General features: G+C 41.7%; 1 protein-coding gene across 1 annotated transcript; it reads left to right on the top strand.

Moving 5' to 3' along the window:
* On the top strand, positions 1 to 25,930 carry LOC124277421 (prolyl 4-hydroxylase subunit alpha-1-like). The gene is made up of 13 exons (XM_046713122.1): positions 1 to 638; positions 13,648 to 13,814; positions 14,551 to 14,882; positions 15,327 to 15,366; positions 16,086 to 16,243; positions 17,471 to 17,635; positions 20,442 to 20,512; positions 21,164 to 21,278; positions 22,551 to 22,601; positions 23,211 to 23,291; positions 23,492 to 23,560; positions 23,949 to 24,045; positions 24,801 to 25,930. Exons 1-13 carry the CDS (start codon positions 430 to 432, stop codon positions 24,869 to 24,871), a joined length of 1,626 nt encoding a protein of 541 aa, XP_046569078.1. The 5' UTR covers positions 1 to 429; the 3' UTR covers positions 24,872 to 25,930.
* The last annotated feature ends 395 nt before the right edge of the window (positions 25,931 to 26,325 follow it).

The raw sequence follows: 26,325 nt of genomic DNA, 5'->3' as shown, positions 1-26,325 counted from the left end.
GGTATTGAGAGAGGGGAGCTGAATCGCTAGATTGTGTGTCCCTCGAGGCACAGTGCGCAGAGTTTAAGAGCAAAGCAGTCAGTGGCCTATAAAACCCCAATCCATTCACGTCGAGACTGAGGGGTGAAATCTGACACCTCCAGCTTTCGTTCCAGTTCTAGTGCCTCGTGGTAATTCCACCCCAAAAAACCCCGATTTTCACACAACATTTACTCGTCTAAAAATATGCTGTAAAATATTACCCTGTGTCTCAGTGCATCATACTATACCGTTCCCCCGACGCCAAAAATAACCCCCCACTGATAACGGTGTGTAAGACGAGCAAGAACTTACACAACTGGAAACACGGGTTCTCATTGGGATGGCGCACGTACTGAGCCGTACAGAGGGCTTAATGCTCTAGCCTAGATTCATCAGACAGAATCGCGGATGAAGTCGAGGATGGCTGTTCCCGGTGATATGTTGCTCCTAACGATGGCGGCTGTCGGTGTCTACGTGTTGCCCGTTGGGGCAGGGGAGGTTTATACGTCGGTGGCCAAGTTGAAGTTGTTGCCACATATAGAGAAGAAACTGATTGATGCGTGCGACAGATACATTACCAGTCGGCCCGATGACCCAGGGTTATCCAGCATCAAAAGGTAAGGACGTCGTGTCAAGTGACATCATGCTGTCTGTACACATCTGGCATGTGCACATATACTAAAACCTGGTTAATCTGGACAATCTTTAAACTGAAACTTCCAGTCTATGACACGTCTGTTTAAGTTCTCTAATGTTTCATATTCCATATCCATCTGTAAGGAAAGCCATTTATCTGGGCGAGGTTAAAGAACTTGGCCGGTAAGACGAAACATATATCTATCAACAGTTGAAATCCCTTCCGTTTAATTTCGACTTTCCATTTTAAAGAGACGATTACCGGTGTTGAGGAGCATGTAAATTCAAATTCAAAGTATGTATATATATGATACAGGATATGTACATGGATCAACGGGGAACCTTGTTTGGTTTCATTAATGTTGAACGTGAAAGACTATACAAATGACTGAATCACTGGACACTGGACACTGGTGACTGGTCAGTTGTAAATGATGCAGGGATGGTGTTGTTTGAATGCTGTACTGGTTGTTCTCTTTACAAAGAACACTGTTGAATAAGGACCCCTTGTCCTCTGCATAAATTACCAAATATGCAAAACTTTCAGGGGTGGCCCCAGGATATCTACCTTATTTCTACCTTCAGACTGGGGCATGGGTACAATGTGTGAAGCCCATTTCTGGTGTCCCCTGCCGTGATATTGCTGGAATATTGCTAAAAGCGGCGTAAAACCATACTCACTCAGTCAGATTGCGGCGGGGGTGGGAGAAACTCATCCCACACGTCTACACCGACCATCACAAATACGATTAGTAAACTATAATTAATTGTTGGTAACAACGAAATCAATATACTAATAATTGTATCATTCCAGACCCAGACCCACCCCCGCCCATACACACGCACCTTAAGAGATCTTGTTTGATTTAGAATGGCCATTTGTAACTATTATAACACTGCAGGTGACACTTCCATGCGAGCGTGTGTGCGTGCGTGCGTGCGTGCGTGTGTGTGAGTGCGTGCGTGTGTGTGTGTGTGTGTGTGTGTGTGTGTAGTCAAGTGTACTCTCTAGTACCACTTTCTTCAGAAGTAGCATAGTAGGATAGGCAGTAGTCTATCCGGCATGTGATGCATACTGGTACATTTACACATAATCCTGTCGAATTAAGGGTGTGTAGGTCATCTGTCAAGGGCTGGGTGCGGATTTATTAACAGATAATCATGCTGATGTAAGTGAACGCGTTTATTAACGGGGTGTGCGAGTTTATTAAGAGATAATCATGTCGAATTAAGGATATGTAGGTAATCTATTAGGACTGTGTGCAGATTTGTCATCAGATAATCATGTCGAATTAAGGATATGTGGGTAATCCATTAAGGGCTGTGTGCGGATATATTTACAGATAATCATGTCAAATTAACGGTATGTAGGTAATCTATCTATCCAGGGCTCTGTACGGATTGATTAACGGGAAATCATAATGAATTAAGTGGATGTGAGTAATCTATTAGCACTGTGTGCGGGTATATTTACATATAACCTTGTTGTATTAATTCTATGTGAGTAATCTATCAAGGGCGTTAACAGATAATCATGTTGATGTACGTGAACGCGTTTCTGTTTGCCGGGGCAACAGATGAGTATAATAATAAATAATAATGTGTCCATTTATATAGCGCCAAACTCTACACAAGGTATGCTCATAGCGCTAACAATCAAGGCACAGCACATTATTACCCCGGATAACCCAAGCTGCCTGTTAGGCGCTAGGAGGTTAAAGTCATATGACTTTTTCCACCGGGTACCCATTTTCCTGCTGGGTGAACAGATACAATTTTGAACAAACTCACTTGCCTAAGGTGAGACCACATGTCACATGTGCTTCGTTGTGGGGCAGGACTCAAGTCCTAGAAACTCTCAGGAGTCAAGCTGCCAAACACAGTCACCCATCCAAGGACTCTCCGAGCTCGACGCTGCTTAACTTCACCGATTTGTGACCTGAGCTTTGAGCACAGGACCACGCGCCACAGTACTATTCATGTAGAGTGCGTCACTATCGCCTTCACTGGATACACAAGTGAGGCAGTCCTCGATTTTGTCCCAATGCTATAGATATAAACCTTTAATGATTTAATGATTTAATGATGCCATATCACAACACAGCCAGGTATTCCACCCATACTTACCTGAGCGGAACTATTGCTCGTTAATGATTATCAAATATTTATTCCCTGACGGGTATTGTCATCATTATTGATCATACTTATTATCAATCTGATTGATGGGTACGATGTTTATCATACTGCTATTGTCGCGAGTGAGTGAGTGAGTGTGGTTTTACGCCGCTTTAGCAATATTTCAGCAATATCACCGCGGGGGACACCAGAAATGGGCTTCACACATTGTACCCTTCTGTGTTGAGAGAGTGGGTATTACTATGTCTCGTGATGTCTTTTGATGAAGTCGCTTATGTTTAATTATAGAATATTAATATCGATTCAAAATTGTATTTCTAACGCAATTTAGCGCTGTGGGTGGCGTGAAACTGATCTTCTGGTGTCCTTGGCTCTGAAAAATCTGCGAATTTCTATCTTGCAAAGCGATAGCTGCTGGGAATTTGGCGGCCATCTTGAAATTTTATCTGTTTCAGTTTTTCGATTTAGTCTACATTTATTATATTATGAATAGAAATGTGGGGCCTTATGTGTGTCTCAACAATCCCATTATATTATTATACTGAATGTTCAGTTATCTGTGGGCAGTGCCGGGGAGTTGGTAGGATGCACTGACGTATGTTGAACGGCCCGTTACTCTGATACGGTGTATTAGGGGCGGTGGGGTAGCCTAAGGGCTAAAGTGTCCGCTCGTCACGCGGAAAACCCGGGTTCAATTCCCCACATGGGTACAATGTGTGAAGCCCATTTCAGGTGTCCCCGCGACGATATTGCTGGAATAATGCTAAAAGCTGCGTCAAACCCAACTCACTCACTCACTAATATGGCTGGAATAACGGTCGGAGTGGCATAAATCCTACTCACTCACTCACTCACTCACTCGTATAGCACGAAGGTGACTTTCAGTAGGCAGATATTAACCTGATTATGTTTATGGTCGACATCCTCCTTCATGGAACAACTTTTGAAGTTGACTAAAGTTGACTTTATTTGACGGTCAAAACTTCAGTTCGGTCCAACCCAGCCTTAATTCAAAACCAGAGGTAGATAAGTTTGCATTTATCTATATTCTTCCTCCAAAAGTTTGGGATAGCCTAATAGTCAAACCGTCCGCACGTCAAGCTGAAGACCTGGGTTCGATTCCCGACATGTGTACAATGTGTGAAGCCTATTTATGGTGTCCCCCGCCGTAATATTTGTGGAAAATATTGCTAAAAGCGGCGTAAAAATATATGCACACACACTCCAAAAGTGGACTTAAAATGTGACTGAATATATTCTAAGTTAGTAACTCTGACAAGATTATTAAGAGACACGTTATAAAAAACACTGATTATTTAACTTCGTTAGGAAACAAACTCCTCTCTCAATACTGAGTGAAGTAGCGCTGGAATACCGTTTCCATTGTGATTGACCAGTTCTATTAGCCATCGCTAAAAGCGGTTTGTTTGTTGAAATGGCTGATCCCCGCTGAACAAGGGGAGATGTTTTGCCACGGGTATGGTAGATAGGTTACCATTGTCCCAGAATTGATTTCAAAAACGATAATCAACAAAGTCGGATATCATAATTGATAAATTCCATAAATGTCGAGGGATGTACAATGGTGCGATGCCTGCAAATTTCAGAAGCGTGTATCGAGTTTTCGTACCATGTGCGTTTCATCCGGGTCGTGCCGAGCGCAATTGTCTCCAGTATTGACGTTCGATCTAAATTATTCCACGTCGTGACGCCGCAATTCTCTTCCAGTATTGGATTTAACTGTACGTTCCAGTGTGCATACACTACACAGATTCAATCACTCGATATATCAATAACGCAGTGATTATCAGGTTAAAGTATTTATCGATAAACTTTCGTAAAGAAGGGTGATTTCCAATTCCAGTGTGGCACAAAATTACTCACGCAAAAAATAGTGTTAGAAAACAGATACCGGTATTGACCATTTTGTGCGACATGCTGCCTTTAAAACGATTTCCAATTTATAGCAGGAGCGTTTATGAAAACCTTTGACAAGTAATAAAAAGTAACTCGTATGTATTCAGACATGCAACATAAAGGTGTTTGTAACCAGATTATCGTTACCATTTCATTCAATAATCATATGCAAAGATAATGTCTCAAAACGTCGATGTGACTTCATAGCTTCATAGCGACTTTATAAGGACCTGTGTACCCATACTTCGACTTCAGTCGACCAATCCCGACCAAGTTGAGTAGACCTATACTCGACCTATCCCGACCGAGCTGAGTAGACCTATACTCGATCTATCCCGACCGAGCTGAGTAGACCTATACTCGACCTATCCCGACCGAGTTGAGTAGACCTATACTCGACCTATCCCGACCGAGTTGAGTAGACCTATACTCGACCTATCCCGACCGAGTTGAGTAGACCTATACTCGACCTATCCCGACCGAGTTGAGTAGACCTAAACTCGACCTATCCCGACCGAGCTGAGTAGACCTATACTCGACCTATCCCGACCGAGCTGAGTAGACCTATAATCGACCTATCCCGACTGAGTTGAGTAGACCTATACTCGACCTTTGCCCGACCGAGTTGAGTAGACCTATACTCGACCTATCCCGACCGAGTTGAGTAGACCTATACTCGACCTATCCCAACCGAGCTGAGTAGACCTATACTCGATCTATCCCGACCGAGTTGAGTAGACCTATACTCGACCTATCCCGACCGAGTTGAGTAGACCTATACTCGACCTTTGCCCGACCGAGTTGAGTAGACCTATACTCGACCTATCCCGACCGAGTTGAGTAGACCAATACTCGACCTATCCCGACCGAGTTGAGTAGACCTATACTCGACCTATCCCGACCGAGCTGAGTAGACCTATACTCGACCTTTACCCGACCAGCCAGACCTAATTTCCACCTCTTCTCGACCTGGTCTCGATCCCTTCTCGGAACGAAGGACATCGTTTATAATTTTTGACATGTCATACAAAATTTCAAATACTTGGTAGAACTGACTCGACCTAACTCGATCTCGAACTCGACTTGACTAGACCCCCAACTCGACCTTCAGGTCTTGGTTGGCCATGTTAGGGACCAGTCAGGTTCGCCTGGGTTGTAATGACGGGAGTAGCAGGTCGTCTTGTCTAGCAGGGAAGGGCTTGTCAGAAGGTCTTTGTTGGCCATGTTAGGGACCAGTCAGGTTCGCCTGGGTTGTAATGACGGGAGTAGCAGGTTGTCTTGCCTAGCAGGGAGAGGCTTGTCAGAAGGTCTTGGTTGGCCATGTTAGGGACCAGTCAGGTTCACCTGGGTTGTAATGACGGGAGTAGCAGGTTGTCTTGTCTAGCAGGGAGAGGCTTGTCAGAAGGTCTTGGTTGGCCATGTTAGGGACCAGTCAGGTTCGCCTGGGTTGTAATGACGGGAGTAGCAGGTTTTCTTGCCCAGCGGGGAGAGGCTTGTCAGAAGGTCTTGGTTGGCCATGTTAGGGACCAGTCAGGTTCGCCTAGGTTGTAATGACGGGAGTAGCAGGTTGTCTTGTCTAGCAGGGAGAGGCTTGTCAGAAGGTCTTGGTTGGCCATGTTAGGGACCAGTCAGGTTCGCCTGGGTTTTAATGGCGGGAGTAGCAGGTTGTCTTGTCTAGCAGGAGAAATCTTGTCAGAAGGTCTTGGTTGGCCATGTTAGGGACCAGTCAGGTTCGCCTAGGTTGTAATGACGGGAGTAGCAGGTTGTCTTGCCTAGCAGGAGAGGCTTGTCAGAAGGTCTTGGTTGGCCATGTTAGGGACCAGTCAGGTTCGCCTGGGTTGTAATGACGGGAGTAGCAGGTTGTCTTGCCTAGCAGGGAGAGGCTTGTCAGAAGGTCTTGGTTGGCCATATTAGGGACCAGTCAGGTTCGCCTGGGTTTTAATGGCGGGAGTAGCAGGTTGTCTTGTCTAGCAGGAGAAATCTTGTCAGAAGGTCTTGGTTGGCCATATTAGGGACCAGTCGAGTTCGCCTAGGTTGTAATGACGGGAGTAGCAGGTTGTCTTGCCTAGCAGGGAGAGGCTTGTCAGAAGGTCTTGGTTGGCCATGTTAGGGACCAGTCAGGTTCGCCTGGGTTGTAATGACGGGAGTAGCAGGTTGTCTTGTCTAGCAGGGAAAGGCTTGTCAGAAGGTCTTGGTTGGCCATATTAGGGACCAGTCAGGTTCGCCTAGGTTGTAATGACGGGAGTAGCAGGTTTTCTTGCCCAGCGGGGAGAGGCTTGTCAGAAGGTCTTGGTTGGCCATGTTAGGGACCAGTCAGGTTCGCCTAGGTTGTAATGACGGGAGTAGCAGGTTGTCTTGTCTAGCAGGGAGAGGCTTGTCAGAAGGTCTTGGTTGGCCATGTTAGGGACCAGTCAGGTTCGCCTGGGTTTTAATGGCGGGAGTAGCAGGTTGTCTTGTCTAGCAGGAGAAATCTTGTCAGAAGGTCTTGGTTGGCCATGTTAGGGACCAGTCAGGTTCGCCTAGGTTGTAATGACGGGAGTAGCAGGTTGTCTTGCCTAGCAGGGAGAGGCTTGTCAGAAGGTCTTGGTTGGCCATGTTAGGGACCAGTCAGGTTCGCCTGGGTTGTAATGACGGGAGTAGCAGGTTGTCTTGCCTAGCAGGGAGAGGCTTGTCAGAAGGTCTTGGTTGGCCATATTAGGGACCAGTCAGGTTCGCCTGGGTTTTAATGGCGGGAGTAGCAGGTTGTCTTGTCTAGCAGGAGAAATCTTGTCAGAAGGTCTTGGTTGGCCATATTAGGGACCAGTCAGGTTCGCCTAGGTTGTAATGACGGGAGTAGCAGGTTGTCTTGCCTAGCAGGGAAAGGCTTGTCAGAAGGTCTTGATTGGCCATATTAGGGACCAGTCAAGTTCGCCTGGGTTGTAATGACGGGAGTAGCAGGTTGTCTTGCCTAGCAGGGAAAGGCTTGTCAGAAGGTCTTGGTTGGCCATGTTAGGGACCAGTCAGGTTTGCCTGGGTTGTAATGACGGGAGTAACAGGTGGTGTTGGTTGGCAAAGTGAGGTGCATATCAAGTAGACTAGGTTACTGATGGCGTGGTATCATCCATATTTCATTGCGTCCATAAACACATGCTCATGCTTAAGTAGGAATCATATAATCGACTGTTTAAGGGAAAGAGATTTTATGAATATGGAAACCTTTCATTACTTATATATACTGGATAGCATGGAATGGTTGGAAAAGGCCATATATCCGTGGCTAGATGTGAGTTACCCTGGAGACTCTGTGCTCTGCATATACCGTGTACCTGCATTATATATTTTCTAATTATACTTGACTACTGCAGAGCTTCTACAAAGAACAGAACTGCGTGCATGCAGCTGCCAATCTCGGAATCAAAATTGCGTGTTCGCGGCGTCAATATCCAGCTTGTAGAATATGGATATAAATCAGGTCCCTGGGTTAATGAAAAGACGGTATTGTGGTTCGGCCTGGCGCACTTGTGTTATCTCCTTATTAACGTCACATTACAGCCGTAGGCAACAATATCATGAAATATTCAAGTTGGATTATTTAATCACTAGCTCTCAAACTTAGATAAAGCAAGCTTACCTGTTCTGACACGAATCTGCGCTACTACGCTTCGAGACTCATGCATATTAACTGCTAAGATCTTTGTGTAACGTTGTTTTGTTTGCTGTTACTTTTAAAGGTATAGAATCATAGAATCTTCCAACAAATATGTGACAAAAAAAATTGAATTTTGTATTGAGGGAATCGCTGCGTTTCTGGTGTTGTATTTTGAAAATATGCTGGCATGTTGTTCACACTGGCAAATATCCAACATTTTTACCTTCCTCAAAAAACAGTGTTCGTAGAACACTGTAGTGTTGTATTTCCAAGGAATGAATGAGTGAGTGAGTGAATGGATTTAGTTTTAGGCTGCTTTTAGCAATATTCAAGACACCAGAAATTGGCTGTACCCATGTTGGAAATCGAACCCGGGTCTTCCACGTGACGAGCGAACGCTTTGAACACTAGGCTACCCACTGCACGTATTTCCCTGGGGAAGTTGTTCTTTGTACTGATTTTAACGTGAAGTTAGTACAGTACATTCAATATTAATTAGAAAAAAATACTACTGAGACTTACTAAGCTTTGATGCAACTTCGTGTTTAACCAAGTTCCTACTGCATCGCACCAAGCGAATGTAGGTATATCATATAAAACAAACATTGTCTCATAACATGTTTACCATTCTATATACTGCATCTGTAGAAAGTAAATCACTCAGTCACTTCAAGGCGTCCAGTAAATACAACAAACTCATTTACCTCTCTTATTCATGACTTCAATGTATATTCAAGGAGAGGCCATTTATTTGTGCGGCTGTCAAGCAACCCAATGGATTTCTTGCACCTTATGTTTTCAATGCAAACAGGAACTTGTCCACACACACCGCGTACACTTAGTCAACTGCTTTTGTCTATTGTTGTCTTTTGATGCGCCCAACACCAAGATACCTCTAGAAATGGGCATCATGAACAAGCACTCTATCCATTAGACGGCAAGGAATCAATTAAAGTAATTGACGAGTCTGGAAACCGTGTACACAGTAGCAGAACGCCTGGTGCGCGTCTTCGCCACGGGTCCACAGCACCAGACAATGGCGCAACAACGGCCTTACAAATACGACTGAATGCAAATCAAAGTTTAATGTTGTTCATCTTCTGTTCTGAAGAAAACAGACAGTTTCGTCCTCCAGGAACAAGCCAGCGTATGTAAAAGTGAACATAACAAAAGGAAGTGCGGTGAATGTGGTATCTAGTGGTGTTAATGTGTACTATGTTAACTATGATTGTTCCTATATCTTAAACCAGATCCGGGCTAGAATTGATCTTCAGCAACCCATGCTTGTCGTAAGAGGCGACTAACGGGAACGGGTGGTCAGGCTGGAATATTGCTGAGTGCAGCGTTAAACAACCAACCAACCAACCAACCAACCAACCGACCGACCGACCTCTATTTTTAAGGGTTTCCATATTCCTGGCATGACTTTTACCATGTATCCTCTGCCCACGCTGCAGTTGCCTCTGGTACTTCATTTTGATGTGCCATTTTACATTGTTACTTGTCTAAACCTCTGGTATGGTTTAAATTATGGGGTAGCCTAGTGGTTAAAGCGTTCTTTCGTCACGCCGAAGACCCGGGTTCGATTCCCCAGGTGGGTACAATGTGTGAAGTCCATTTCTGGTGTCCCCGCCGTGATATTGCTGGAATATTGCTAAAATCGGCGTAAAACCATACTCACTCACTCTCTTAAATTATACCCACCAACTGTACCTGGTTGAATATGAAAGTTTCTGTTTGTCAGCCATGCTCATGACTTCGCCAGTGGATACAAAAGATTATAAATACTCTTCTAGACGTTAAATCAAACCCTCTTACTGTAACTGGGTAAATATGAAAGTATGGCCATCTGTAGCTTTTTCGCACAGTATTATGTACTACAGTCCGTTTGATTTCATTTGAGACCGATGAATAGCTCACTAGCAGAAGATCTAATAATTGCAACAAAACCAAATTTTGCACAGTCACATGAAATAGACAGACCAGCTCTGATGATCTGTCTAATAATTTTGGACACCCAAATACACAAGTTGTTTGACAAACGATCATTATTTTGTTGTCACTGTTCGCTATTTCTTACGAGGGAGTACCACTTGCTGGTAGAACAGCCAGGTGTGCGAGTTGCACGTATGAAATTGAAATTTCACTACACACGCTTAATGATTACCTGGTTGTTCTACCAGCAAGTGGTCCCCCCTCGTAAAAAATAGCGGTAAGTGACAACAAAATAATGATCGTTTGTTAACAACTTCTTTATTCGGGTGTCCAAAATTATGAGACAAGTCATCAGAGTTGGTCTGTCGATTTCATGTGACTGTGCAAAGTTTGATTTTGTTGCATTTATTAGATTTTGTGTTAGTGAGCAATTCATCGGTCTCAAATGAAGTCAAACAGACTATAGTTTCTTTCACAATCGATATACTAGTATTAGTCACCGTTATGTAGACACTCAAATTTTCCCATGCGAATAGGGCATCTCATGCATAAAGAAAAGTTTAAAGAAAAGTTTTAAGTTTAAAGCTTAAAGATAGATTCTTTAGATATACTTTTTATGCACAAAGCCATTGTACAGCACATATTTTTACTTGGGTCACGTGACCAATTCTTTTGAAGAATATCTAGGTCATAAAGATGTTTTTCGATTTTGCAATCACTTAACCTAAATTCTCCACTCCACAAAATGAATATGATGGCAGAATGATGTATTGTATTTTGTGTAGCATTGATTACCAAATAAAGAAATTGATAGTCATTGACCCATGACAGTTGATCGTCTATTATGTTTCAATAAACCTGTAGACAGTACATAAATATTTACATTTGTGTATCATAAACTGCATTGCTGGTCATCAGCAGGAATTAATTGAAAAGTATGACTTCGGAATAGAAAGAGCGGAATGGGAATAAAGTTTATGATGCCAAGACGTGTTTAATAAGAAAGACTCTTGCCTTTAAGTGGTAAGATTTGGACGGTGGCAGTCACGTTAAATCAGACGTTTTTGTCCGGAACGACACCTTTCTACCTAACAATCTGGAGGTAACAATCTGGCAACCCCATATTGGACCATCTCAGGTGCCATTAGGCTAACAATGGCCGCCAAAATGAAACATGTATGATGATGTTTTGAGTGAATCAACTTTCTAAAACTGTTTCACCACCTGGGTTCAGAAATATTTATGTCAGAGAAAGAAATGACCCTCACAGAACATGCATATGCCTTCGGCTGTTCACTTGCCATGTCACTGTTGGGTGTACACAAAAGTATAGGCGCGGCCTTTATTAGTTGCATTCGGAACTATCGATCTTCGAAGCACCAACGTGTGTTATGTAGCTTGATATAATTGTCATTTTCAAGTTCTGATGTATCTGATATTTTTTATTTAAGTTTTTAAATATGATTAGAAGGCTTCTGGAATCTGATATTCTTTTTGACAATTGTTATTTCCAAAACACGCACGTTTCATTATGTATTATGAATGTCGTAACTTTAACATTCTCAACAATTACCTCAACAATATGGTTTTTTTCATTAATCTGAAAACTTTTGTTCTGAAAAGAAACGAACCAATTACGGTGTTACTCGTGCTATATATGCCTATCCCAAGTTAAGAAGGAAGCCATTCAACGACTACCATAAAGCTGTTTACCTTCGGACGAAGGTCAAACACGGCTATGTTTGCATTGTATGAAGCCTCGGGCAACTAATTGCATTTTCTTGCACAACATTGCCGTGTCGCGTTTAATTAAAGTTTGCCAATGTGTGTGATCGTACAGAAATCAATAGTGATGACATGCAGGTACTATGCTACCTGACAGATTCAAGGTTCAACATTTTACCGTTATTCCCTGTACGATTTCCTTTCGCCGATGGACAGACATTGCGGCTACTGTTTTCTAACGGCGAAGTATGCGTGCTTGTGAATAATGATATATTTCTATACAACACCGGGTGTCCTACCTCTAAAAGGTCAATTCCATTTCAGTCTGGGGGCTATCTACTCTCACACTTTCCCGACATTTACTAACGCTGTTAATCCATTAATAGGCGTGTATCTATCTATTCAGTTTACAAGTGGTAAATGGATAGTAAGTTTAAGTTTGTTACACAAAATGGACAGTGTTGTGACTCAAAACACATCGATTGAACGCTTGCACTGTAACATATTATTTAAATGGATGTGCACTTGAGTTACCTTACAGTTATTAAGAGACTTCATATTCGAGGTGAATATGAAGTCTATAATCTGACTAAATGCCACTTGTTCCAAAATTTGAAGTTTACTTTAGATCAGTTAAAATGTAAGCATGTATGTGTGCTTGTATGTATGTGTGCTTGTATGTATGTATGTATGTATGTATGTATGCATGCATGCATGCATGCAGGCAGGCAGGCAGGCAGGCAGGTAGGTAGATTGGTATGTATGTATGTATGTATGTATGTATGTATGTATGTATGTATGTATGTATGTATGTATGTATGTATGTATGTATGTATGTATGTATGTATGTATGTATGTATGTATGTATGTATGTATGTATGTATGTTATGTATGTGTGTGTATATGTATGTATGTATGTAAGTACTCACACACACATTCGCGTACACAAACACCATTACACATGGGGAGCAAAGCTTACGGACCGGCAACTCTCTGTTCTTCATGAACGCTCGATTTAGAATCAATTGTCTCGGTTATGATTGATTTATGGCATCACGATCGTAATATTTCATCGATCTCCTGAGATTGAGATTGATGAAAGCGGTACTCAAGGTAATGATCTGATATCATCTTCTCATAATAGTGCACGGATTTGTCTGGTTCATCGCGACCAGTGGTCAAGCACGTGTCTGGGTATATTGGTGTGTTGTCCGATATTTCTTGTATACTATATGTTCTTGCTGTTTAAACCGAGACGTTTAGTATTATACAGGTGCCTACTGTCTGATGCCTCACTTTCAATATAACTTGTGTGGTCCGACATTTTGCGTACAGTATGCGTACCTCCCTTTCTTGTCCGACACTTCTAGTATAGTAGGCCTACATGATAGTGTTGTCTCGTCTGACGTTTAATGTACACTATGTAAGCCTTTCTTTCTGGACCGACACTTCTAGTACATGTATTGTATGTGGGCCTCTTGTCCGGTACCACATTTTACGTACACTTTGTGTGCCACACACAAACATAAACGCACACACACAAACACAAAAACACAGACACACACACAAAAACAAACACAAACACCATGACCATCATTACTACGACAATGTTACAACAACCTTGCATCATGACAGAGGTTTTCTTTCAGATTCTTGTCCTCCACCCGCCAACAGAATCAGCTTGCGTGTGACGATCCAGCCTACCTGGAAAATCCCGTCAACGGCTTCCGCTTCCTGTGGCGCCTCGTGGACGGATGGCAGAGAGCCACCAGGGTGCGCTGTGTCGGAGACTGTGACATCAGAGACGCTTCGATAAGTGAGTATATATCAACCACTGGCAAACGTCTTGATGAATAGCTGAGATTTTAATCGTTATCTTTTTGTATCTTTAAAACAATGCCTGAAAAGAAACAGAACAGATTGTCCAAAGACATTATAAAAATGCCCGGGCTTATACAAGATGGTTGCTAATCGGCAAGCACTCAATATCATCTACATTCAAAGCTTTGCAACCTATCGGGCTTACACGAAAAAAGATGGCTTGCTTCGCGCCTGAAAGAAACAGATGATAGTGTAAGAGGCAAAAAACTGAATATTATTTGAAAGGATAACCAGTTTTGATGCAAAGAAATATAAAGAAACGTAAGGTGTCTTTTGTCTGACACGTTCCAGATGTGTTGCCTACTGTCATAATATACATGTTTGATTTTCCCTTTTCACCAAACGGAATTTGTGTTTTAGGAGAGTCTTAGAGAAGCAGTAAGGAAACGTTTTATACTATTGTGAAAGCGCATTTTCGGGCGCTGTGCTTAAAATGTATTCGTCACACTCTGATCGAATCTGGGGTTCAAACCCACGATCATGTGGCTGGACTTCCGACGAGAGAGTTTCCTCGCCTCTGATAACTTGGCCACCGTCACCGTCACCCAATGTAAATAAAATAGCGAATCCTCAGTACGACCAGCAGAAGATACGCTGTACATAGATATTGATGCTTATTCTGTTAGATTTCCGTGGTTCGTATTAATGATAAGCTACAATGTGATTTTTAGGTTTTCTCAAGCAAATTCGCTCTTCCATCGACTCCGTATCGTCGTGGCCTTCTCACGAGGACGTCACGGGATCGGCGGTAGCGCTCACGAAGTTATTGCGCACTTACGACCTTGACCCCGATGACGTTGCCAAAGGGCGATTACTCCACACTCAGACAACGCCGCTTGATCCAGACGAACTCTTTGTTCTTGGAGAGGAAGTTCATCACCATCACACTGCGCAAGATGCCCGGATGTGGCTCAACATATCCATAACGAGGCTCGAAGAAATGCGTGATCAAGAAAGGCTACTGAGAGACGCACATCACAGGCTTAGAGAGATAGAAGAAAAGGTAAACGAATGATATAAGCTTGCCTTTGCAAATTTAACATCATTTCATGCAGGAGTTTGCTGAAACATATTGTTTCGTGATCGTGGAAAGGGTTTCGTCGCTTTTATTCGTAGATATTTAGTGCAACATATTTCCCTGAATCGATAGACTGTCTCATCTGTGTGGTGGATGCAACTCGGACATTGACTGTCTGAGGTTCGATCCTGCATCTAATTAAAAAATGGTACTTGTTTTCACCCTGCCTTTAAGGAAACACAACATGGACTGGTCGAGTATTATGTATCTAGGCAGGGTAATCGTGTTAAACTCTGGTATGGTATCTCAGTGGGCTAAACAGCTAGCACTATAAATACAGGCATAAGTCCACACAATTACGCACGAACGCACAAACATGCACACACGCACGCAGGTTCAACTTTTTGATACTATTTTACGTTCTTTCAGATAGAGGCGAAAGGATCTAATGGTCAAGTGGTTTCCGAAGGTATAAATATCATCTTGGATTTTGCTGTTTGTTTGTTGTTTAACACCGCACTGAAGAATATTTAAACTAATCTGGACCACACAATCCAGTGATCAACTGGGATGTGGTGACATGTGTCAACCAAGTCAGCGAGCCTGACCACCCGATTCAGTTCGTAGCCTTTTATGCTTGTCGTAAGACTTGTGGTCTGGCTCGCTGACTTGGCTGACACGTGTCATCGTATCCCAATTGCGTAGATCGATGCTCATGGTGTTAATCACTGGATTGTCTGGTCCCGACTCGATTATTTACAGATAGCTCAAATATTGCTGAGTGCGGTATGAGACAAAACACAAACTTCGTAATTTTGGGATGCTTAGGGAGACTTCTTTTCTAAGCGAATCAGTAACGGGGACTGACAAACATTGCCGGAATCCGTGGCAGATAAAACCGGATTACACGTACATATTTGAATAGCATTATCACTATAATCAACCTGGACTTAAGTATCATGCCCATTTAGGCAAATGTCTATTTAGACACTTTGCATTGTATGTAACTGATTATTTTGAAACCATGGATTGTTTAGATACAGTATTTGGCTGCGACGTTTGTTTTTATTTTATCAAATGATGAAATACGATATGGGACTCCTAAAAGTTTGGTTAAAAGATAAAGATATACATGGTAGGTATTGTTTGTTTGCAAATACTGAATACGGCCAAATATTCCACTTTCAGCCCCTGATGTCCTCTTCACGGTAGGTTATGAAGAGCTAGATGACGAAGACGGGGAAGATGATGGGCATTTGCCCGTGTTGCCAAGCAACAGAACGGCTCGACCAATCAGAGGGTTCTATCAGTCGGCATACGAAGATCTTTGTCGTCAGGACCGTAAGGTGAGGATATTCTTTAGTTGTTATGGTAACGTTAATGTTCAAGGGCATAAAATAAAATTTTGAATTGAAATGAAATTAATTTCGCTCCTTCTGAGGATAAAGCTATGGAGAACAGTAAGACTTGAACAAGCCCAAAAACAGGAACGCATACCCTGGAATAACATAGATCTGATTGGTCGAGAAACACCTGATTGCACACCTTCCGGTTAAATCAGTGCACTAGACTGTTGAAATTCACTAATGTATTTTGTTATAAGACAATAAGTTGTTATAAGTTGTAAGACAATAGTGAATGGCTGATTGGCGACCCAAAGTAGAATCATACATCATTATATGTATTGTAAGTATTACTGAAATAAAATGGTTACAACTTTTACGATAATTAGATTTAAACCAGCAGTTTGACACACAAAACTTAAAACTGATACCACGCATATTTTTCTGTATTATTGAACCCATTGTGCTGGACATTAGATAGATTAAACAATAAACATGAATAGCTGAAGAAACCAATGCATAAAATGAATAGAAACTGGAATGTAAAAGAAAGTATACCGATTTTGTTTTATGTAACTCAGTGGCTGTGTATTTACACACATACATGTTCAATAAAGACAAGAAATTAAATTTTTAATTTTTTTTAAATTTGACACATTTACTGATTCCCAAGGATACGATGTCTTGGATACCTAACAGAAGCTATGTATTACGCAAACGTGTTTAAAGTTTGTGGTTTTAACTGTGTATTATTCTTTTTAATTAAATACTGATCGGTCGGCTTTTTTCTTATCTTTAACTAATAATTATATGTTTAACTGATCAATATGACACCATTGAATTGCTCAGTACAAATTACCGACGCCTTTGAACGTATTGGTAATTTGGACCAGTACTGAAAATTACCATCGGTTCTAAAATATTAACATGAAAGGTTAGGCACACAAACTGGCTATATTTTCCGCCATGTTTATTATACGGAACCCAATAATTAGACTGACAGGAGGACGGTTGTCGACATCTGTTCCGGAACAGTTTACATGGTAACAAATAAGTGAACGTGTTAAAAAGGTAAGTTAGAGCAGACACCACATAATAGATCTATTATATGGTCTCTGGTTTGAGTGGGCTATGGACCGACATGGAATCGATACAGATATTAATACACTTCAAACTTTGGGCATTGATTTTATGACTGCTTCTTTGAACCGTTATTTTTCCATTTATCAGAGCCCAGGAGAAGTGTCCGACCTCGTCTGCTGGTATCAACACACCTTTATTCCTTACATGAAGGTCAAGGTTGAACAGCTTCACCTTGACCCTGCCATTTTGATGTACCACGACGTCATCAGCGATAGCGAGATAGCCGCTGTTAAAAATATATCAATGAGACTGGTATGTGTTTGTTTGTTTTACAGAAACTATAAGATAGCGTCCTGTAAAATAATCTGTTTGGTTAGATTATCAAATGATCGATATTATGAGCCTGTCCAACCTGTCGAGTTGTACAGTTACTAAGTTAATCACATCAACACACTTCATTTATTTAGTGCAGTAATATTCATTATTTTTCTTCGAGACAACAATGAAACGATTTGGAAGGTATTTAGCATGGATGTCCCGACAGTGGTATGTCTCGAAATAGATATGGTGAAACTAATCCCTATGATTCCTTCAACGATGGGCAGTTTTAGGAGTGATAATACTAAGGGGTGATCCTTCAAGTTAGGACGGTTGGGTAGCCTAGTGGTTACCCGCGTTCGATACCCCACACGGGCATGTGTGAGGCCCATTTCTGGTGTCCCCCGCCGTGATATTTCTTGAATATTGCTAAAAGCGGCGTAAAACCCCACTCAATCGCTCACCTTTAAGTTACCTCAAGTAATAATAATAATAGTAGTAGATTTGTATTGCGCTTTTTCCATACTTGGATATTATGCTCAAAGCGCATCGAGGACTGATCAGAAGAAAGCTTGTCGGAAAAGATTGGTTGGTGATGTTTTGAAGGCAGAACAGGTTTGACATTGGCGGACATCAAGGGGAAGATTGTTCCAGGCAGTGGCTGCAGCATATGCGAACGATTTCTTCCCATAACTGGAGAGTTTCACTTTTGGAACAGTAAACAGATATTTGGATTCAGACCAAAGGGTTCTGCTGTGACAGTACAATGGAAGTAAGTCGCAGAGGTACTGTGGGGCTGTTTGAGACTAGCATTGGTATGCCAGATCATGTTTAATGCGGATGTTGCCAAGAGGTCTGGTGTAAAGACTGAACAGTACTAGTGTGGGTCCCAAAACCGATCCTTGCGGGACGCCGCATTGAAGTTGAACAGGACTAGATGAAATTTCATTGATGACTACTTTCTGTGTTCTATCTGTCAAGCATGACTGAATCCAATTCAGTGCCGATCCTTTAATTCCGAATTCTGAGTCAAGACGTGTCAAAAGGTTGTTATGATCAATCGTGTCAAAAGCCGCAATAGATCAAGAAGAATTAGAAGAGCAACGTCACCATTGTCCACACCACACCGTATGTGATTCAGAACGTTCAACAAGGCAGTTTCAGTGCTATGGCGAGGTCTATAAGCCGACTGAAGACGTTCATGGAGATTGTGCTTGCTAAGATGTTCAGACAGACGACAGCTCACAGCCTTCTCAACAAGTTTTGATACAAAAGACAGATTGGAGACAGGTCTAAAGTTCTTCAGATTTTCTATGTCGAGTACAGATTTCTTCAATAAGGGCTTGACTATAGTTGTCTTGAAGTCTTGCGGCATAGTACCAGAAGTTATCGATAGATTGACGATTTTGAAGATGGGAGGCAGCAGAATATCCAGATTGTCGTACACAAGCTGTGTGGGGATTGGATCAAGTGCGCAGAAGGTGTGTTTGGCCTTCTTCAAGAGTGAGAGAACTTCTTCTTCACTGAAGGTCTGGAAATGTGTTAGCGGATCATTTGCAAAAGTGCTTGAAGGAAAGTAATGCATAACTTCCTCGGAACTGTCTAACTTTGATCGGATAGTCTGGATTTTGTTGATGAAATAAGATGAGAAATCTTCTGATATTTCGAGATCACTTCCCCTGGATGGTAGAGGTTTTTTCCCTTCGTAGTGAAAAGGAGTCGATATATAGCCCTTGAATCTTTCGTATTTTCTTTGACTTTGTTGTTGAGATAGCGACGCATGCATTGGCGGATTATCAATGTCAGTTGATTCCAACCTGAAACATACAGCTGCCGATGTATTTCCAATGTGGATTTTCTCCAAAGTCTCTCTGCTCTGCGTCTTTTACGTTTTGCAGCTAGATGCTTGTCAAGTAGGTCTGTCAAAACACGGTTGTACTGAGCAACAGGATCTTCACAGTTACCTGGAGGATTCAATATCAATTCAGAGTTTGTTAAGTCTTGTCTAAACGCCTCTCTATCCATATTGCGGATGTTCCTGCAACTTACAGACTTCAGGGGACGAGGAGGGCGTGATGAGTCCAGATTCATGAAAATACAGGAATGATCTGACAGCTGATAGTCAACTATACTGACGTCACGGACACATGCCTCAGCGACCCGTGTCAGCACCCAATCCAGGATATGTCCGGACTTATGTGTAGGGACAGTCACATGCTGGACACAGTCATGAATATCAAGCAGCTTATTCATTTTCTTCATGTCAGCACTTTCGTTGTTATCAGAATGAAAGTTGAAATCGCCGAGAATTAGAAGTCTTCCCTTTCTCTGACATGCATGCTCAAGCAAAGACTGAAACTCATCGTGGAACAAAGAAGTACACTCCTTGGTGTAGGTCACTTTGGCTGCTTCCATACCCACACTACTGTGTTGTTGGCTTGTCACGTTGATAGGAGAACAATAGGCAGTTGTTCCCTTGAGCCCAGTAAATGTACACATCCAGCATATAAATGTCAATAAAATGAACATTTTAGAATGCTTTTCTGCTTGAAAACATCAAAAACATGATCTAGAAGTATTCTTCAAACAAATGTCCAAGTTTCTCTGGGGTGCAATACCAGGAAATCATAGAAAGTGAGAGATTTGTGAGAGCTCAGTATATATGCTGCCTGCTGGCGCACAGTAAAGTTTGCTTCAAGGATAGTTTACTCTTTCAGAGCAATTGGTCCCACTGATTCTGCACGAATAATGTTTTTAAGGATTTGAACTCAATAGTTTGACACGATTCGTCTCTTTCAAGCTGACGCGGTCATTGCTGGGTAAACCAGACGGTTCCGGTCACGAGGGCATGAACGAGAGGATAAGTCAAAGGTCAGTCACGTGATATCAGTAGGGTCATCATTCATAACAGACATTACAAACCAATGGGTAGTTTAATTATACCGTTACATAGCTTTGCTCTATTTACGAGTATACGACATAAGCTGAGACAAAGGGCTGCTTAAAGCGTATGTGTGGCTACTTGTAGTGGTCAAGAACGTAATGATGAGTGAGTGCCGGCTTCATAGTGAATGAATGAGTACGCCGTCTTTGTCAATATTCACAGCGGAGAACTCCAGAAATGGGTACAATGTGTGATGCATATTTCTGGTGTCCCCCGCCCTGATATTGCTGAACTATTGCTAAAAGTGGTGTCAAACTAAATTTCCTCCCTCCCTCCCTCACTCACTCACTGCACTGGGATTGTGGAGTTTCTACAGAATTCAACAATTGTATGATATGTTTTTGGAATATTGTCATTCGTACGTCGTTATGTTCAATTATATTTTGAGGGGGCGGTGGGGTAGCTTAATGGTTAAAGCGTTCGCCAAGGTCACGCCGAAGACCCGGGTTCGCTTCCCCACATGGGTACACTGTGTGAAACTCATGTGTGAAGCTTCTGGTGTCCCCCGCCGTGATATTGCTGGAATAGTGCTAACAGCGGCGTAAAACTATACTCACTCACTCAATTATATTTTACAGTGCATGGGTATTTGATGACCTGGAAGTGACGTCACGGCTTTCTCGGCGCATTCAGTTGTTCACTGGTTTAAGCACGAAACTTCAAAGGGTGTACAGCCACGCCGAGGCTTTTCAGGTAGGAAACAAAAAAATTTCTGACCGAGAGTGTGAATTGAGCTTGGCGCTACTTTTGACAAGTACTTGAGTTAAATTATGCTGAAACGACATAGTATCGCAAGTCAGAGACATATCCCCTCAAGTGAAATGACGACCAGTGGTATGCTCCTGACGAACCAAGCACCATGATCGGCGCGAAGATGGGACGACCAGCGGACCACGACTGAAAGACATAACAAGAGATAGTAATGCATTATACATAATTCAGAAACAAAACTTACAAGAGAGAGTGTAAGCATGTAACGCCACGGCCACAGATATATTAATGAGCCAAGGAATATTATGTCATATGTGTTCGGGTGCTTACATTGAAAATGAATGTCATTTTCTCCTAATATGTTCTGCCTGTGATCATCTACGTACATCTTATATTCCTGTGAACTATCATACATATCGATCATTATGCAAATTTAATACTTTGATGTCTGTAGACAATTCCACTGAGTTACGAAATCTAGCTTTGTATCTATTTTATGCGAATGAGCTGCGTACAAGCCGTTTGTTGGCTGTATGAAGTAATATTGTATTACGGGCCGATGGCCTACATGCACCAGAATAAAGAGAGATTGCAAATCGGAAACAAAACTTACAAGAGAGAGTGTAAGCATGTAACGCCACAGACGGCAACTATATTTAATATAGGACACTGGTTCTTTTGTAACGTGTTCCAGGGGCGGTGGGGTCGCCAAATGGTCACAGCGTTCCCTCGTCACGCAGAAGACCCAAGTTCGATTTCCCACATGGGTACAATGTGTGAAGCCCATTTCTAGTGTCGCCCGCCGTGATGTTGCTGGAATATTGCTGAAAGCGGCGTACAACTATACTCACTCACCGTAACGTGTTATGTTTGTATTTAAACGTCGCACTCAGCAATGCTCGGCGATATGGCGGCGGTCTGTAAGGAATCAGCAATCAAATTTGAACCGCAAAATCCAGTGATTGACATAACATGATCATAGGGATACAATGACATGCATCAATCAAGTCAGCAAGTCTGACCATCCGGTTCCTTTAGACATACCTTACGACAAACATCGGTCGTTGAAGATCCAATATCTTCACGGGCCTGTAGTACTCTGTACAGTTGGTCATCTTCACGAAGAACAAATCGTCATTATCGTAGCAAGTTTTAAGGCAACGAGAGAAAATTTTCAGTAAATCCTTGACTGGCTCTGGTATTTTAAGTGTAATGGTCAGTGCGCACACGTGCTCATTACTGACTTCTGCGCAGGTGGTCAACTACGGTCTGGGAGGTCTCTACGAACCACACGAAGACTCGGTGGTAAGTATATGTCCACATGCTTCTACGTGTTAGAGCTGTATCGGGTCATGCATTTGTACTAACATCCACAAAGATATATTCTCCGTTCGTTAAAGGTCACATGCAACGTAAAACACAACTTTGCAGGTTCTTATACCTTTCGGTATGGACTTACCGAAACAAATCATCAAAAATGCAAACTCAGCTTATAAAGTTGAAAAACAACGCGATGAAAAAAACCGCGCGAAATCGGAGTTCAAACGATTCACTAATTTTCCCCCAGCACTTTTGATTGGCGATTGTACGCTTATAATTTTGTTTATATGTTTTTTCATAATCAGCAATGTTTATTATATGTCATGAATAAGTGATAATTGTGTTTTAATCATCTTGATTTTTTGGTTGCATGTGACCTTTAAATAATGGAAACATGCTTTTGTTCCAGTGTATTCCTTTAAATATGCTATGAGTCATGAGATCGAACACAAAATATAAACACAATCTGGCCTTTGTTGAACACTATCACTATCATACTAAAAAACCTTTTTGAAATAGAGGTAAAGCATACCCGCAGGGTCCGAACTGTCAGAGGATGTACTTACGAATTTACTTTGACGGTTTATATTACAGCGCATGTACCGGAAGTTGGGTTACGAGAAGTCTCCATCAGTCCGCCATTCTGGTGACCGGCTTGCTACTTGGTTGTTCTACGTGAGTCTCATCATTCATAATGTCTGTGACTATGGTCATAATCCTCATAACTGATGAGACCCGTGAAGATCCGGGTTAGAATTGGTCTTCAGCAATCAATGCTTGTAGGATTAATATACAACTGCGATATTGCTACGCAGTATATTGCTACGATGTCGCACTTATATGCATGTTTGTCACTATTGTGTGTTTGTGTGCAGATGAGCGACGTGCCGGCAGGTGGAGCCACGGTCTTCCCTCTCATCAATACACGTGTTCCAGTAACCAAGGTAACAAACCTGTGCTCCTTGTCGCAAAGTAACAAACAGACAAATATATTGTTTCGTCTATGTAATGTTTGGTAGCAGTCAAATGGATCATTTTGTTAATACGAAACGGATGACCACAAGTAATACTATAGAAAACTGAAAGGGAAAATGACTATGAGGTCTTTGAGTGGCATTTAGAAGTGGTACACATAAGGAAGACAGTTTTCAACCCCTTTATTGATAAACGTTGTGTTCCCCATAATAAAGAGACACGGGTTCTTTTACCTTATTGGGTATAATGTGTGAAGTCCATTTCTGGTGTCCCCGCCGTGATATTTATCGAATAATGCTAAAGGCGAGGTAAAAACACATTTACAGACACTCACATATTCGCCGGTATGTTCCCCAGGGCGCAGCGGCGTTCTGGTATAACCTACACCGGAACGGGAAACCAGATCTGAGGACGATACACGCCGGATGTCCGGTCCTCATTGGGGACAAGTGGAGTAAGTACATTACGTTATGAGGACAAGTGGAGTACTTTGTTGTAAGTGCACTTATTTACTTATTGTAAGTACACTTCTTTACATTTAGTAAGTGTACTTATTTAGTTGTTGTAAGTACACATATTTACTTTTAGTAAGTGCACATATTTACTTGCTGTAAGTACACTTCTTTATTCTAGTAAGTGCACATATTTACTTTTAGTAGGTGCACTTATTTACTTGTTGCAAGTACACTTCTTTACTTTTAGTAAGTGCACTTAGTTACTTGTTGTAAGTACACTACTTTTAGTAAGTGCACATATTTACTTGTAAGTACTTTTCTATATTTTAGTAAGTGTACTTATTTACTTGTAAGTAATTTTTTTCCTTGTTGTAAGTGCACTTATTTACTTGTTGTAAGTGCACTTAATTACTTGATGTAGGTAAATTTATTTATTGGGGATAAAAGGACTGAGTAGTTTTATTTATCGGGAATAAGTGAAGTGATTACAGTTATTTATCGGAGATCAATGCTGTAAGAACACTTATTTGATATGAATACGTTACCCTTTTGGATAAGTTTAAATGGGAATATGATTTCCGTTATTTTAGCAGAGCTAATATAATTTCATCATCCGTCTTCATCATAATTTGGGCAATCATTGGAAATCTTTCGGAATAACATATGCTGTTCCCACAGGAATAAGAAGGAGGAAAACATTTTCTTCAATAAAATATTTTCTGTAAACACACGCAATCTATTTTGACCTTTTCAGTTGCCAACAAATGGATACGAGAAGTAGGGCAGACATTCCGGCGTCCGTGCTCACTTGATCCAGACGAATGATGAAACTGGGCACCGTCTTCTTTTTTAAGTGACCGACCAAATTATATTCGAGGGAAGACTGGTAAACGGGATATTTTTCAATTCCTTAGCTTCAGAGTTTTTACACAGAAAAGAGGGGTTCAGTGTGTAATGTCCGGAAGCATTGTTGGAAAATATCCACTTACCCCAACCTCCAAAACTGTTTTGTGAGTAAAATATGATCTGTTGCGGTCAGAGAATGAAACAATGTGTCTCAAAGCTGTGACTAAAAATATTCCATGCTTAATGACACTTTCCTGTATCCACATCTACTTTCCCCAACCCCCTTGGACTTTCACCCCCAACCCCACCCTTCCCTCACCCCATTACAATATGAAATGGTCGGTCCCTTGGATCCACAGATAGATTGTGCTATAGTTTATTTGAAGCCACAACAAATTCATATACAAGGGGACTGCAATTAAAACTTTTTCTATCCAGCTTGTACCATTACAAGTGAAAGTGTCAGGACTGGCCTGAGTCCGGGTCAACGAGTCTTGGTTTTGGCTTGGTATCCGGTAATACCCCTGTTACCTGCACAGCCCAAGTTAAATAACCTTCAATAGCCAACCAAATATACTGCCGTGGAGATTAAACTGTACACTTTTTTTAGATTTTGCCAAAACATATCAAACGTTACCAAAACGTTTCTCGGCTTAAATCTGCAGAAGAAACTGCAAACCTAGAAAATATAAATATGAGTCACGCATCAAATATATCACTAGCAAACCGTCCTCAGCAATTACGTTTCAATTTGTAGTCTTCATCGAGTTTGTTGGTGTCCATTGTGCCAAATTATATATATTTCAAGAGACCTGTACAGAAGAAAGTATTTTATAGTGTGCTTGTTATGACCCTTGTATACATTTATCAGAGGAGAACTATGTGTGAGTGAGGTATCAACATATCACATGGGCGTTGCATGTTTAAGAATAGAGCCAAGATATAAAATTGTATATTTGCGTCTCTGTTCCTCCTGTGATCATATATGGAAATATTGTTAGCAATTTGTTAACGCAAAATAAATATTTCAATTCAAAACGTCCTTTTTGTGTTAAAACCGCTGAAAGGTTTTCGATGTGTGGCATCGCGTACTGTTTTCTGTGTATGGTGTGTTTGGTACTTTGTATGTAGACTGAAGCATGCCTTGATCTGTCAATATACCGAGCATTTTCTTAAATACCGAGTGATGAATAATGGGATTTACCATGCAGCCAAGTATCCGGACTGCAAATTGTTCTTCAGCAACCGATGCTTTTAGAAAGGGATGGTTGTCTCAGCAGTGAAAATCCGTGTAAGAAACTTAGAACTGGTCTTCAGCAGCCTATACCTTTTGTGAGGCCGCCACACAACTTGGGTAATCAACCAAACTACCCAGCTGGTCATGATACACCTCGTTGACCACACAATGACCATTGTCAGAGCATAGCTGCCAC

Source organism: Haliotis rubra, unplaced genomic scaffold (genome assembly GCF_003918875.1).
Source record: "Haliotis rubra isolate DU_JTF1 unplaced genomic scaffold, ASM391887v1 Scf221, whole genome shotgun sequence".
In the NCBI taxonomy this organism is placed as follows: Eukaryota; Metazoa; Mollusca; class Gastropoda; order Lepetellida; family Haliotidae; genus Haliotis; species Haliotis rubra.
Note: the sequence above shows the minus strand (reverse complement) of the source record. Positions and strands in the feature narration are given on the sequence as shown.

Bases quoted from the DNA above. Each gene is read 5' to 3' on its own strand.
- LOC124277421 (XM_046713122.1), top strand. From the start codon at position 430: ATGAAGTCGAGGATGGCTGTTCCCGGTGATATGTTGCTCCTAACGATG. The intron at 639-13,647 runs GTAAGGACGTCG...GTTTTCTTTCAG, and splicing joins GGGTTATCCAGCATCAAAAG to ATTCTTGTCCTCCACCCGCC. The intron at 16,244-17,470 runs GTGAGGATATTC...TCCATTTATCAG, and splicing joins TTTGTCGTCAGGACCGTAAG to AGCCCAGGAGAAGTGTCCGA.